General features: G+C 42.6%; 1 protein-coding gene across 2 annotated transcripts in view; it reads left to right on the top strand.

The window, feature by feature from the left end:
• The window catches only part of KCNG2 (potassium voltage-gated channel modifier subfamily G member 2), a 477,945-nt gene that overhangs the window by 198,744 nt on the left and 264,214 nt on the right, over positions 1–14,987 (top strand). For both annotated transcript variants that reach the window (XM_063923300.1, XM_063923301.1), the window contains exon 2: positions 9,095–9,930. In XM_063923300.1, the coding sequence (XP_063779370.1) occupies positions 9,172–9,930 (759 nt within the window). In that variant the 5' untranslated portion in view covers positions 9,095–9,171. The remainder of the gene's footprint in view (positions 1–9,094; positions 9,931–14,987) is intronic.

Raw genomic sequence — 14,987 nt, 5'->3', positions numbered from 1 at the left:
GGGATTGGAGCAGTAAGAGAAAGTGAGGGAAAGTTGGACAGGAAGAAGCCATATGTTCTGCAGCATTGCGTGCACAGAAATAGATACACATATTCTCCTGCCGTACTACTATCCATATGCTTGGCTAGATGCTAGTTATCATCAACAGTGTGCAATGGTGCCAGGTCTATACAAGGTGCAAAAGATACATCTGAAAACAGGTTTATTTATTTATTCTTACATCCAACTCTGCAATACACACCCTCACTGCCATTTGCCTGCTGGAGAAAGCCTCACTGCAGCCCACTTGCATCTTTTGGAGTGGAACTGAGATTGAAATGTTCACGACAGCATCATCTGTACTTTGGTGAGCACAGTTTCCGAGCATGCTCAGCGCAAATACACAAATCTTTCCTGCCAATAGCATAAATCTGAAACTGAATGTTTTCTTAGAACCTCCATATATTGGTGAAATGTTTATTCTTCACTTGGTGAAAGTAGCCAGCCAGACAGACAGTATCTGGCACTTGTTTGACTCTATCCAGGGCTGAACTGCCATCTGGCGCGTCTGGCAAATGCCAGAAGTGCCGATGGGCTGGTGGGCCAGTCCTGTCACACAGAGAGCTGGGAAGGCCTCGCATAGTGCAGCCCCCGGCTCTCTAGTCTGGCCACTCCCCCTCCCATCTCAATGGAAATGGGGGCGTACCATGAGTCTACACCCCCTGATTCACAGCACGCCCCGTCGTGTGCGCACGCGCGCGTCCCATAATCATATATAAAGCAAAGTTCTTTTTGCATTGTCATGTGTTACTGTATGTGCGTTTGCACTATGAGGCACACAAAACCGGCGTCGGAATCCCAACAGGCGGTGAAATGCCACCGCTAGAATACCGGCAACACAGGCTATTCTCCCTTTGGGGGAGTCCACAACACCCATAGCGGGAGAATATAACCTGTAGTGAGTGCAGCGAGCCACTGTGACTGCAGTGTGGCGAGCCCAGCGAGCCCAGAAGGGGCTTTTTTGTGCTTGCGCCACTGCCGGAATTTTGGCGGATGGGACCCTGCTGTCGGGATCGTGACAGCCGGTATCCTGACCGCTGGGGAATCGTATGTATTCCCTGCAAATATTTGGTATCCCTAAATGTAGAAACATGGGACCACAGGAGATATCAGACATACCTGCTGCGGTTCTCAATTTTTTCATTCGAAAATTTGAAATGAGGGCTGCTTAATTGCTAAATTTACCAAGCCCCTCTCTCCTCCTCTCTCTCTCTCACTCTTATGAGCCCTACACACTGGCAGATCCGCCACCGAGCTGCCCGACAGCGGATAAGGCCGACTTCTTCACTCCCCCCGTCACCTGGCTCCATAGCAATGCATGCTAATATGGACAATCTCATCCATATTGGCCTGCATGCATAAGCGACGGGGCACCAACGATTAATGAGTGCGAGGCCGCGCATCGTTAATCGTTGGTGCCTACACACTGCACGTTATGAACGAGTTCTCGTTCATTAATGAACGAGAATGTTCATATCGTGCATGTTATCTGCCAGTGTGTAGGGCCCTTAACTCCAAACATCTCTTTCTTCTCACAGTGGGACCTATTTATCATTATATATTTGCATCATATACCCTCAAATATTTTGTATCACCCCAATGTATGAAGGGACCACAGCAGATATCTCTGATCAGGGCTGCCATCAGAAATTGTGGAGCCCAGGACTGGCAAAAGAGATAGGATCTCCCCCCCCCCCCACCCACCCAATAAAAAAATAAAAAAATTCTGCGGCACCGCTCTTTACCCCTATGTGATGTCATACATTGTGATACTACATATAGGTGGACCTAGAAGAACGGTTCATAGAGAGCTGATGTACAGTGATGGCTTGTTTTAAGAAGTCATCCCTGTGCATCAGCCTTCTATTGTCTCACAGACTGGTGCAGTTCTCCAGGTATTGGTGGTAAGAGCCAGGGGTGAGTCCCCCTCTCTGTAAAGGCTCGAGACACCAGTCCCCACAGTCCCCCCCTGATGGCTGCCCTGTCTCTGATAACTGCTGTAGTCCCTCCATTTCTGACAGCAGCATAGGTTTCTATGGGGGATGAGATGTTGTCAGATTTACCAGGCTCAGGAATGTCACCGCAGCTATGACATTGTGTCCTGTGCCAGTCCCGTCCGCTGAACTTGTAACATCATGATGTCATACTGAGGGGGTGGGACCACCAGCACCGGGAAGTTTAGCACTACTCAGGATACTCTGGGTGGCTATCTAGGCTGCATGCCTGGAGCATCCAAAAAAGCATGATAATAATAATAAAGGATAATACTAGCCCCAAATACAGTAGCTATATTCATGTTACAGAGATGTTGGAAATGGTCCCTATGTGCTTGATATGCTTTTATACTTATTACCTTATTGGCAAAGATGTGGAACATTTCAACACTGATATGTTGTGTAGAATTCATTTAACTTGTGCATATTGCAATGTGACATAACTGCTTTGAAATTTCATTTATACAGTATACAGTATGCAACAAATGCAAAATACATGATGGAGTAAGGCAATAAAAGTATACAAGCATTTTCCATCTTTTGTACAACAGAACAGTCATATTTCATGTCAGTCAGTTACTTATGTATGAAGATAATTTTCATAGGGACCAAGTTAATGTTTTCAAAGGCTAAACAGCATATGTTTTCAAACCTGTCCTTTGGCCATACATCTGAAAATCCACAGCTTAACAAAGACTGATTACAGGCAGATATGCCAGATAAGCACTTACAGACATTTATGACCGAGTTCTGACGTTTCTCATCCCTGGGGTGAAAGAGAGGCTAAACCTAAATTTCATTCCATCAGTTATTAAGTTTAAAATTTGACATATGTGTTAACCCTCCCAGAATGCATTTCTGTAATGTATTATTCATTTCACATTAACACTGAAATCTTTTTGGGGTATATCTATTAATATGTGTTAAGTCATAGATCTGAGGGAAAATTGTCACTTTCAAATGATTATGACAAAATTAACTGCTATTTATTAATGCTATAATGCCAGAAATATAACAGATATGTTTGACATTTACAGTGCCGTTATGAGGGTTGGGTGTGTGTGTGGGGGAGGGGGGGGGGTCATTTTAAGCAATAATTGGGCCATGTGGTACATTATTTTTGGGAGAGGGGAGCATACAGTATTAAGTAATAATGGACTGTGTGGTGCAAATTGTAGGAGGGGGGCATATTAACCAATAATTGGGCTGTGTGATGCATATTATGGGAGGGGGCATATTAACCAATAATTGGGCTGTGTGAGGCATGTTGTGGGAGGGGGCATATTAACCAATAATTGGTCTGTATGGTGCATGTTGTGGGAGGAGGGGGGGTTGTCAGTTGCTCTATCACACTGAGTAATACATGATGGGACTGTGTTAGTGCTGTGACTCATGTAGGGTGACATAGTATTTTTGCATTATATTAAGCAATACATAATGTAATGTTAAGCAAGAAATGATGGGGGATGTATTTATTCAGCACATACTGAGGGGTGTCTGCTGCTGCATCAACCTTATGGAAACCCCCTTTAAAAATCATGAATTGCACCTGAAGAGAGTATATTTAACAGGGAAAAATGACCTTACAGTGTATGATCAATATTCCCGTAACTCTGTATTTTCAGTGTACATGCATTTCTATTCTTCACTTAAAATATCTCTGTAGGCTGGAACTCCAAGAAATAGACTACAATTGCAGCATCTCCTGCCTAGGTAGCACAGCGCTCTGTGATTTGGCTCATACCCAAAGAAACAGAGTAACGAAGTCAGTAGTAGAAGTAGCCAGGCAGAATTTGCATAATCAGCCCTGTTGTAGTTAAAGACATGGTTCTGTCCCACTGTAATTGTGTAAGTGGCTCAGAGCCACAGTAGATATGTATGTAATATACACAACTCCTTTGATTGTGTTCAGATTAATGACTAACTAAACTAACAAGAGACCTAATCAGGGCCATCTTAACAGCAGTGTTGGCCCCTGGGCACAGCAATGCACTGGGCCCCCTACCCATCCTCCAGCGGTAGGGGTGGGGGGTGCTATCAATGACAGCTTTGATGTCCCACGGGCAGTAGGTGTTGTTCTATCTTCTGCTCAGCATGTAGGACCTGGAGCAGTAATTTCTGCTAATTACTCCTTTACTGCACAGATGGGGATAATCTGTAGAAGGGGACATTGGGCTGAATGAAGGGGCCCTGGTACATGACTTTCAGGGTGGTAGGGGGTGGTTAATACGTAGGGGATGGGTGGATAGTGGAGTGGGCTTAATATTTATCATTTTCCGGTGGGAAGTCAGCTTGCTTGACTGCAGATATCTCAAGTTCCTGAAAATATGTTTCTTAGCTTTGAATGGGATAAAAAACTAGAGAGTAGTCTCACCTTTCAAGAGGTTCTGGGGACTTGGGGATCAGAGTTCTGGAGCCAGAGCAATTCACCAACGAAAATCTAAAACTGCATATTAGGCGTGTGAAGCTGGAGCAGGGACCTGCTGCTTGAAGGCTGATATCTCTGGTTCTGGGCATAGTAAAGACAAGCTGCCAGTGTCCACCAAAAGGAGAGAGTCACAGCTTTAGGATTATACCCTCAGAAAAATTCTAAGTCAGACAGAACTCAAGATATCTGGCTGAAAAGAGCAATTAATAGGCTTGGATGGGGACCACTTCTTTCAAGTCGGATATCTCCGGTTCCCCAGGGCCAATTTTCAAAAATCTGGTACCCCTGGAAAGAGGGGACCCTCAGCTATCAGCCTAGGGCCCTTATACTCCTGGGGCCCTTGGGCAAGAGCCCATACAAAGAGACGGCCCTGGACCTAATCATTGGCCGCTGAATTCGTTTTTACCCAGCAGTGGTGGTGGTGGTGGAGGGGGACGTTCGGAGTGAAGTTCCTGGGCCTGAACTTGTGGGAGGCAGAGCCATACCACCGACATGGTGCAGACTCTTTCAGTGACACACCGACATGAACGTCTATGGTTTGGGTGAGAGATTTGCAAAGTGACATGTACATGTTATATACTACCTGAAAGGTTAATCTCCCTCATCACTATGTAGAATAATATGATATGGAAATTGCACAGCATAACTTGCCAGCATTCTTACCATAGTACCAGTATTCTTTCCATAGTGTTTAACATATAAAGATTTTCACATTCACATTTGGATGTCCACAAGCCACACAATATATCCGTAACAAGCCTTGTATTTTTTGTGGCATCCAAAATCAAATACATAAAATATGACCATTTATGAGGTACACTTAGAAACCTGCTCATTAATGTATATACAGTAAATAATCAAAGATGTGGCAGAAACTCAGTGCATAATAGCATACAGCCATTGTCGAGAGGTTCAGTTATTGTTCAGACCAGACACCCAAATAGGGAAAAATGTGATATACAGTAAGTCATTTTGACTGTGGAGTAATTGTTGGTAAAAGAAAAATACTGATGCACACTCTAAGCACTAAGAACACTGATAGTAAAAATATTTTTATAAACCCTCACAAGTAACATGGAGTATAAGTGAACTTCTTAGCTGTCCTCCTGGAATTTTCACAATCAGCAGTCTCTAGAGTTTATAGTGAATAGTGCAGAAAACGAAAATCATCCACCTGTTAGCAAAAAAAGTCATGTTAATGAGGGAGGTGAGAGAATGGTCAGATTAGTTCATGCTGATAGGAAGGCGCCATGTACTAAAATAACCATTGATACAGTATGTAGAAGAGTTCACGTAGATGTGGATGGGTTACAGCAGCACAGGAGCACACCAGATTCAACTCCTATCAGCTAAGAACAGCAAACTGAAGTGTCAGTGGGCACAGGCTCAACAAAACTGGAAAGTTGAAGATTATAATAGTATTAACTGGTCTGGGGAATCTCAGTCTCTGCTAAAACATGCATATTGCATAAACATGAATTCAGGGATCCATCCTGTTTTGTGACAACAGTTCAGGCCTGTGGTAGTGGTGCAACAATGCAGGTTTTGTTTTCTTGGAACACATTAGACCCCTTAATACTAATTTGCATACTAGAAATGCTGTAGTTTACCTGAGTATTGTTAGAGACCTTGTGCATTCTTTTATGGCCAGAGTCTATCTATTTTGTAATGTCTATGCAGCAGGATAATGGACCTTTACACATACAATATCCCCAGATTTTTTTACATGAGCATAACTGTAATGGCCTCCACAGTCACCATATATCAATCCAATACAGCTCCTGTGGTGAACAGGGCCGTAACGATGATAATGCGCCCTTTGGGCTGGTTGAACCACAAAGTTGTTTTTAAACTCCAGGGAAATTGTGCAGTATGATGTAAAGACAGCTTTATAAAATGGCCTGGCTCTAGTAAAAGCTGGTTTAAGGGTTCCCTGTATTGATTGTAGAAAGAGGGTGCACACTATTGCAGAAGTACAGATTGGGTTTCTGAGCATCAGAGTTAAAAATATTTCATCCACCTTTTTTATTAGTGTGTCTGGATCTTCCTGATCCTTCCCCTCCAAATAGACAAATGTCTATTTGTCTGCTTTGCCAACAGATTCAGCACCAGTTACAGTAGGTTGAGCAGGGTATATGCCTGAAGCATTTGTTTGGGTTTGTCAGTGAGCCTGAAAAAAACAGCAGTATATGCACAATTCCTTCTTGAACTTGAGCCATATGTCCTCAATAGTGCTGTTGAAAATCAGCAGATCTAAGAGTTGGAGACCACAGGTTCCTGGAAAGCTGCAGAAGTGTGTCCTTACTAGCTGCAGTGATAATGAACAATGGCTGCAAAGGCACTTTCATAACAAACACTTCCTGTATATAAAGTGGATGGCAGTGATGCAGCTTCCACCATTCACATACACCATACATCTACAGATACTTCATATCTAACTAAATATGCGTTCCTATACCTAACTACAGTTAGATTGTTCGGGATACTATGCAATAACAGTTCTCCTTAATGACTTGAATGTTGGCAAACCTCGGTTGCTTTAAGGGTGTCTATATACTGTACACAGTTGTGGCACTTAATGTGTTTACTGCAGTGCTGTTAGAGACTCCTACGGAGTATGACTAGCTTTGATGAGAGTGCTGTTCATATGTGACTGATGCCTATCTTCTAGTGACTGGGGTTTATGAACAGCTTTACTCTCAATTTGATACTAAGGGGTGTATTCAATAGCTGTCGGAAACGGCACAGTTTCCGACAGCTTTCCATTCTGACAGGACCCGGCAGTCGGAATCAGTGACGCACGTCACTGATTCCGGTCTATTCAATACATTTGCATTCCGAAAGTCCCCTTGTCGGAAAGCGGCCAATCAGTTGTGTTGTGGGCAGTTTCCTGTCGGATTCCCGCTATTGGGAATCAGTTAAAAGGGCTGTGTACTGCCAGCTCTTGGCGCCATTTTGGTAACCTGCAGAGTGGAGAGAGGTGTTTGCAGTGTTGCTATTTTGGATGCTTTTGCTGAGGTACAGTGCACCTGTTGAACTAAATGCCCAGCAAGCCTTCATCTACAGACAGCGTTGGACAGAGGAGGGGTTGTTTTTGGACTGTTTTCTGCACATTTAGGTAAGTACCCACTGTGGGATATGGGTGTATGGCGGAGCATGTGGGTGCATGTGTACTGCATGGGTATTGCATGGGTGCTTTTCTGAGGTCATTTGGAGTGGTTTGTATGATGTTTGAGTGCAGCATGTAATGTATGGTTGGGGAGGGGTGCATGTGGTGTAGCTTGGGCTTGCTCTGATGTGTGTGGGGTATGTTTTAAATGTGTGCAGAGGTGATTTTGAAATGTTTCATGCTGTTTTGGGGTATTGCATCATGTAACTTTGGGGTGTGGTGCTGAATTTGGGGTACTTTGGGTCTGTCTGTGTGGAGTTTGTTTGTTTAAAATGTGTGCTGGGCTGATTTTAAAAACGTTTTATGCTGTTTGGGGCTATAGTATCATGTAATTTTTGGGGTGTTTGGTTGACATAGGGCTACTTTTGTGCGGTCTGGGTGGGGTTTGTGTTTGTTTAAACTGAAGCAGGGCGGCATTTATCTTATTTTTTGGGGATAGGGCTTGCATGCTCTGTAGTTCCACAACATGAAAGTGATTTTAGGCAGTTTAAAAAAAAAAGTCCCTAACTGTGTGGAGTTTGTATATTCTCCCCGTACTTGCGTGGGTTTCCTTCGGGTGCTCCGGTTTCCTCCCACAATCCAAAAATATACTGGAAGGTTAATTGGCTTCCAACAAAAATGAACCCTAGTGTGAATGTGTCTGTTTGTATATGTGATAGGGAATATAGATTATAAGCTCCACTGGGGCAAGGACTGATGTGAATGGGCAAATATTCTCTGTACAGCGCTGCGGAATATGTGTGCGCTATATAAATAACTGGTAATAAATACAAATAAATAAATAGAATGCTAAATGCCGTTGCTGCCTCTCTTACCTGCAGCTTGTCTCCTGATGGCTCATAGTTGGGTTGTCTCTATCTTGCTGTATCATGCAGGGATAAGATGTTTCTACAGACATGGCTTCTTGACAATACAACAGTCAGGCTGAATCTGCGGCTGATATTAAATAATACCTCTCTGTTGAGGGGTATCAGAAATACTCTAACACACAGGTTCTCAAACTCAGTCCTCAGGACCCCACACGGTTCATATTTTGCAGGTCACCTGTAGATTTTTAAAATGTGACAGTTGGTGATACACAGTGCAGCTGCTGGGTGACATGGAAAACGTGAACCGTGTGGGGTCCTGAGGACCGAGTTTGAGAACCACTGCTCTAACAAATATAAAGTTATCCTCTGTGTAGGTAGCTCATAGTAAAAGTGCCTTGATGATGAAGAGGATACACTATTAGAAATTCAGATGAGTATGATCCGTCCCTTTCATTTATACTGTGGTGCATGTGGGGTAAAAGGCAATAAATCCTGAAATGTGATAATTTTTTCATATACAATCATCATCAGAATATTTTTTTCTAACCCATGTAAGACAGAGTAGTGTTTCCTATGCGACTTGCTTTACATATATTTTCCTGCACTATTTCCAGAAACTGCACAAAACCTTTAAACATGTTGTCTTTTCTTTCAGATCGGCAGCTATTTTGCTTATTAGAGCAGCTACCTGTTTTTTCATGTAAAGAGTGATTGGTTCAATGAAGGAAGCCAATGTATCAAGAAATGGCATTATTGGCAGGGCAAGCAGAGGCCGACTTCACCTCATTTAGATTCAAAAACTTGGAGAACTTATGTGAAGTACAGACAAGGAAAGGAGTGTTCTACAAAACAGCTAAACTCCTTCACCCAGGAGAGGAAAGATGTTACAGAGGACAAGTGGAGGACAGACTGCGACATATAATCATCAATGTAGGGGGCATAAAATACCGGATCCCATGGACCACACTGGAAGACTGTCCATTGACACGGTTAGGAAAACTAAGAGATTGTAATAATTATGATGAAATCATGGATGTTTGTGATGACTATGACATCAATTGCAATGAGTTCTTCTTTGATCGTAACCCATGTGCCTTTAGGACTATTATGACTTTTTTGGCAGCTGGGAAGCTGAGGATACTGAGGGAGATGTGTGCCCTTTCCTTTCAGGAAGAACTTATCTACTGGGGGATAGAGGAAGAACAATTGGAGTGGTGCTGCCTTAGAAAGCTGCAGCAGAAGGAAGAGGAATTAGCTGAGGCCAGGATGTATGAGGGAGAATTTGGTAGCTCCAAGGAGAATTCACAAAGTGCCTTGCAGGACAGTGGACGTATGGCCCAATGTATGAAGCATCTCAGGGACATGGTGGAGAACCCTCACTCAGGGATTCCTGGGAAGATTTTTGCTTGTTTGTCAGTGTCTTTTGTGGCCATCACAGCAGTCAGCCTGTGTATCAGCACTATGCCAGACTTCAGAGAAGAGGAAGATAGGGTAAGTGTGAAAATGTTCTCATCCACAGTGGTTTTGTTTTAATTGGATCTCTTTGGCTCTGAGTTTTCCACAGCTTTTTGTATAGTAGTAGCATATGCAGCATTATTAATAAATTAGCCCTCTTGTCTCCATAAATCGTCCCACCCATCTTAACTTAATAGAAATAAAAACATTGTCTCATGGGCTCTCTGCACTTGCCACAGGTTATATTCCCAATTAGTTGATGGCGTGGACCCACCAACCGAGTGGGAATAACCTGTGATGGTTGGGATTCTGGCCAACTGTAGTTCAACGGCTGTCCTGATTCAGGCGTCGGCCTCCTGAATTGTCAGAATTGCTACTGCTGTGGCCAGTCTACATAGCCATAGACCAACCCTTAGCTTCTGTGTTCTCCATATTTGTGCATAGGGCTTAATTCAGTAGTGATTGCAAGCATCTTTGAAAATGCAATGCTTTGAAAATGCAATCCTAAGCAATGCAAATGCAGGAGGAGGTGCATACCACCTCCTTTCTGCATTTGTGATCTCTAAACTGCGATGAGATCACAGTTCCTGATGAACATCGCGACCATCTGTCATGATGTTAATCTGCATGAGTTTACTCAGACTAGCACGCGCAATGCAGCTTGCGAGACCAAGGAAGTTGCATCTTGGCCTCACTACTCCCGGAAAATGTGGCAACACAATAGTGAATACATAATAATAGAAATGCAGAGACCTCAGTTACTGTAAATACATCTATACATATATTAAAACTGTAGGGTTGTGTCTGTACATAGCATTTTTTTTTTTATTATTTTTTAGAAATATACTTCTATGGACTGTTTATGAACTATGGAGATGAGGGGAAAAAATTTAAGAATTTTTGTCTGTTCGTTCCGGCATCACACAAAATATAATGGATGAATTTGGATCTCGTTTTCACTATTGTATAGCTTAGTGACCTAGAAAGAAACTTAGATACTGTTTGTACTATCTCGATGTGACATCAGGGAGAGGAGCAATAAAGGAAAAAACAGCCGCTTGACACTCGGCGCACTGGAAGCTGGTGTAACAATTATGCTTCTGCGGAACTTGACTCCGCTCATGTTATGCAGTGGAACCCTACTTAAAGTGACTGTTCTGCAGAGGAACCCAACTGAGGCTGAGATTTTAATGGGATGTGATGCAGCTGAGACTGTGTTTATACCACGTATACCCCTTATGGCCAACTGTCACGACGCTGCCGGCTAATTCTACAAATACGCCAATTTGAGAATTGCCGCCTGTGACATGTGGGTCACTTTTGACACACAGGATTAATCAAACACGGTACCAGCCAGCAGCCGAAGGAACAGTACTGTATTTGAAGACAAACTTCGGCCCTTACCTTCATACACATTTTTTTTTTATATTTTGAAAAATCGGTAACATGCCACACGGGCTTTGTTTGGTTCATAAGAATCACAGAATCAGGACTAGAAGTTTGTAAGTTTCATTCCAGAAATACTTCAGAGCTTTAGTTACAAAAAAGTGTTACAAAGATTATTAAGAATATTTAAAAAATACACACAGATTATGGTACGATCTCAAACAAATGAAAATAAAAATACAGAAAAACTAACTCACTTACTCAAACGAACTGTTGTGGTGGAATTTCACAGAATAGACAAAGGTCATTCCAACATGTAGTTGAGTTCTCCAAGAATGCAACCTCAGGCCCTCAGCTGCAGCAGCCCCCACCCTTGGGATTTTGAACCACCTCCCTGCTGGACACTAAACATACACCATTTTTACATACTGTATGTGCCTAGCAACAGGAAGGGGGAGGGGGTTTAGCCCAGAGCACAGGAATCTCTTTCAAAGAGAGTGGGGTCTGTGAGGATCTGTACCTTGTCACCCCCGAATGGTTTAAGACTAGCCAGGAAGTTTAGTGGCTTAGTCATACAAACATGTGGAATTCCTCTACTTTGCATCAAGTGTGATTGATCCGTACTTCCCCCTCCTTATCAGGATTTATAACCTCTGGTCTGGTCATGGCACTTGGAGCATTGCTTTCATCCGTAACTTTAGGGTCTGTCGATAAGAGTTGATTTCAGGAAAACAGAAGTGCTCTCTCTCCCCCAGCCTGGATACATGTATGTCAAATGCAGAACATAGCCTGTCAGCCATTCTGTCATAGAAACATAGGTCACATCTAAGCTGAAAGAATACAAGATTATATATATACAGTCACTTGAAATCATTATTGGTGATTATTTCTGCAGGTAATCACCACACCTTAGATCACATATAATTTGTAATTCTCCTGTCTGCGTTTAAACATGACACCAACAATTTTCAATTCAAGCGCCTGCAGTTTCCTGTAAGCGTCTATTTTACTATGAGAATCAACTAGTTGCAGAGACAAATGATCAGGGCTGCAGATGTAGATTTTAGACCAGCAGCTTCTCCCATGGGCAGCTTTATGTGGCTTGCTCACAAGTTAGTAGCCCCAAGCATCTATTTGTGTTTATCCCTGAAGGACAAACTGCAAATATTGTTTACAAAGAAATTGAGTGATTAATGTGTACAATAGAAGCTATACACCACAATATTAGATGGCACTACTGTCTTTGTAAAATTAGTTCTGCTGAGCAAAAACAGACACCCACGCGAGCAAAGCGTAGTTTGTAAATATATGGTAAGCCACCAGCTAAACCAACCACCCTGCTTTGGTGGTCTTACACTATATGATAATAGCACCACAGTACTTTGAGTCATATGTTTATGTACAGTGGGGGTCATTCCGAGTTGATCGCTCGCTAGCTACTTTTAGCAGCCGTGCAAACGCATAGTCGCCACCCACGGGGGAGTGTATTTTTGCTTTGCAAGTGTGCGAACGCTTGTGCAGCCGAGCGGGACAAAAAAGTTTTTTGCCGTTTATGAGTAGCTCTGGATTTACTCAGCCGCTGTGATCACTTCAGTCATTTTGGTCCCGGAATTGACGTCAGACACCCGACCTGCAAACGCTTGGACACGCCTGCGTTTTTTCCAAACACTCCCTGAAAATGGGCAGTTGACACCCATAAACGCCCTCTTCCTGTCAATCTCCTTGAGATCGGCTGTGCGAATGGATTCTTCATTAAATCCATCGCCCAGCAACGATTCACTTTGTACCTGTACGACACGCCTGCGCATTGCAGTGCATATGCATGCGCAGTAGTAACCTGTTTGCTGTGCTGCGAAAAACAGCAGCAAGCGATCAACTCGGAATGACACCCTTTATTTCTAAATTGGGAACTAATTTACCTGGAGGCTCCCCAAGATCCTCTAATATGGCACTACAAGGACAAGCATATATTTCCAAGGTCAATAGAAATAGTTTTATAATAACTATAGGATAGACACGGGGCCATAAATTGAGACTGGAAGTTCTGATACATGAAATACAAGTGCTCTATGAACACAGCAAGGATTCTTTATGGTAAGGGTGGTAATTATGTGGGATTCCTCAGCACACAAGGCTGGGATAGAAAAAGACGGCTTTAAAAATGATTTGAGCATCTTACAAATAGTGTTTTTCTTAGCTAGAATAATAACTAACCTCATGGGGTTTATGGCACCAAAGAATTTATTCAACTGCAATCTTTGGGGTCAGGAAGGGTTTTTTCCTGCCACGTGACTATTTTTGGCATTTGTCATACTGGGGGTTTTGTTTTGCTTACTAGAGGATTAACACAGTTAAAACTGATGAAAGGTTTAACTTGATGGACCTGTGTCTTTCCAGACTTACTGAATAATTACATGTTTCTCACCAATAAAGTACAAATGAGTCTCTCAATAACGTAGTTAGATTATTTCCACCCACAATCTGGGCATTGGCAGCAGCAAGAAGGTTTTGCTGCACACAGTGCCATGCCACTAACTCTTCTGTCAATAACCACTTCTCTGACATGGTCAGACACTGAAGCACCTTGATTAAATATTATGTACAGCTTAGTAGGAAAGCCTGTGCATCCTATTTGATTAAGAGAAATTGTGTGACTTCACAGCACTGACATTATCAGGGTATACCCTTGAGTGAAGGGAAGGCCAGGGAGTTGCAGGGAAGATGTGTCACAATGAATCTACCAGTCTTGACTGGATAAAGAAAGCTTTGTAATGGAATGAGGTGGGGATGGAAGTAAAAAACAATGATGTTAAATTTACAAAATGAAAATAAAATCTACATTTGTTTCCAGGGGTGTTACTTACTCCTACAACATCCAGTGTGGTTCTAAATGATGCATGTGCAGGGGGGCAGGGCTTTGCACCCCAAACCCCCATTTTAATCACTCTGAGGTCCGGGAGATGCAGGCTTCCCCATGAGAGTTTGTGGGGGCGGGGGGGGGGGGGGGCACCACAGCCTTAGGGGCTAGTAAACATATGACATATATGGTATGGCATATACAGTACGTTCCTTTCAGAGGAGTTTGCTATTATTACCTTTTCACTCTTTCAGACATCACAGAGTGTTTGATTTCAAGTTGATCATGTGATGAACATGAAATATAAAAAAATACAGCAAATGTGTAGAACAGTATTTACGCTCAAAAGTTTGTGGCCATAAATTCTTCATGGTTCAAATATCAAAGGGGTGATATTACATGTGATAATAATTACACTTTAAGGGCAAGTGATGTGCAAAACAAGGTGTCTTTAAATCTGTAACCTGAGGTGTTGTCGCCGATCATATACTTTTATATGAGTATCCCTGTTGTATTAAATGGGCATACCACACTCACTGTGATTGTGGAAAGAATAAAGCATATAAAGGTATCTTTAACATCTAGGGTGATTTCAAGGATAGAAGGATGTACCCCACTCACAGTAGTGTAGATGGTGCAAAGCACATAAAGGTATCTTTAGTTTTCATCGTCCCAGCAGGCAGTCTGAGGATTTTTACTGTAGATTCTGTTTGTGGAACACCTTGTACACGACTCCAGAATGAGGTTATCAAGGTATTGTTAACACAAGAATATATGCCAATGTGTAAAACAGTATATCAACTTAAAACACACAAGGAATTATATTGATGTTCTGACGAGAGCGTACCCT

This window comes from Pseudophryne corroboree, chromosome 5, assembly GCF_028390025.1.
Source record: "Pseudophryne corroboree isolate aPseCor3 chromosome 5, aPseCor3.hap2, whole genome shotgun sequence".
NCBI classification, from domain to species: Eukaryota; Metazoa; Chordata; class Amphibia; order Anura; family Myobatrachidae; genus Pseudophryne; species Pseudophryne corroboree.
Note: the sequence above shows the minus strand (reverse complement) of the source record. Positions and strands in the feature narration are given on the sequence as shown.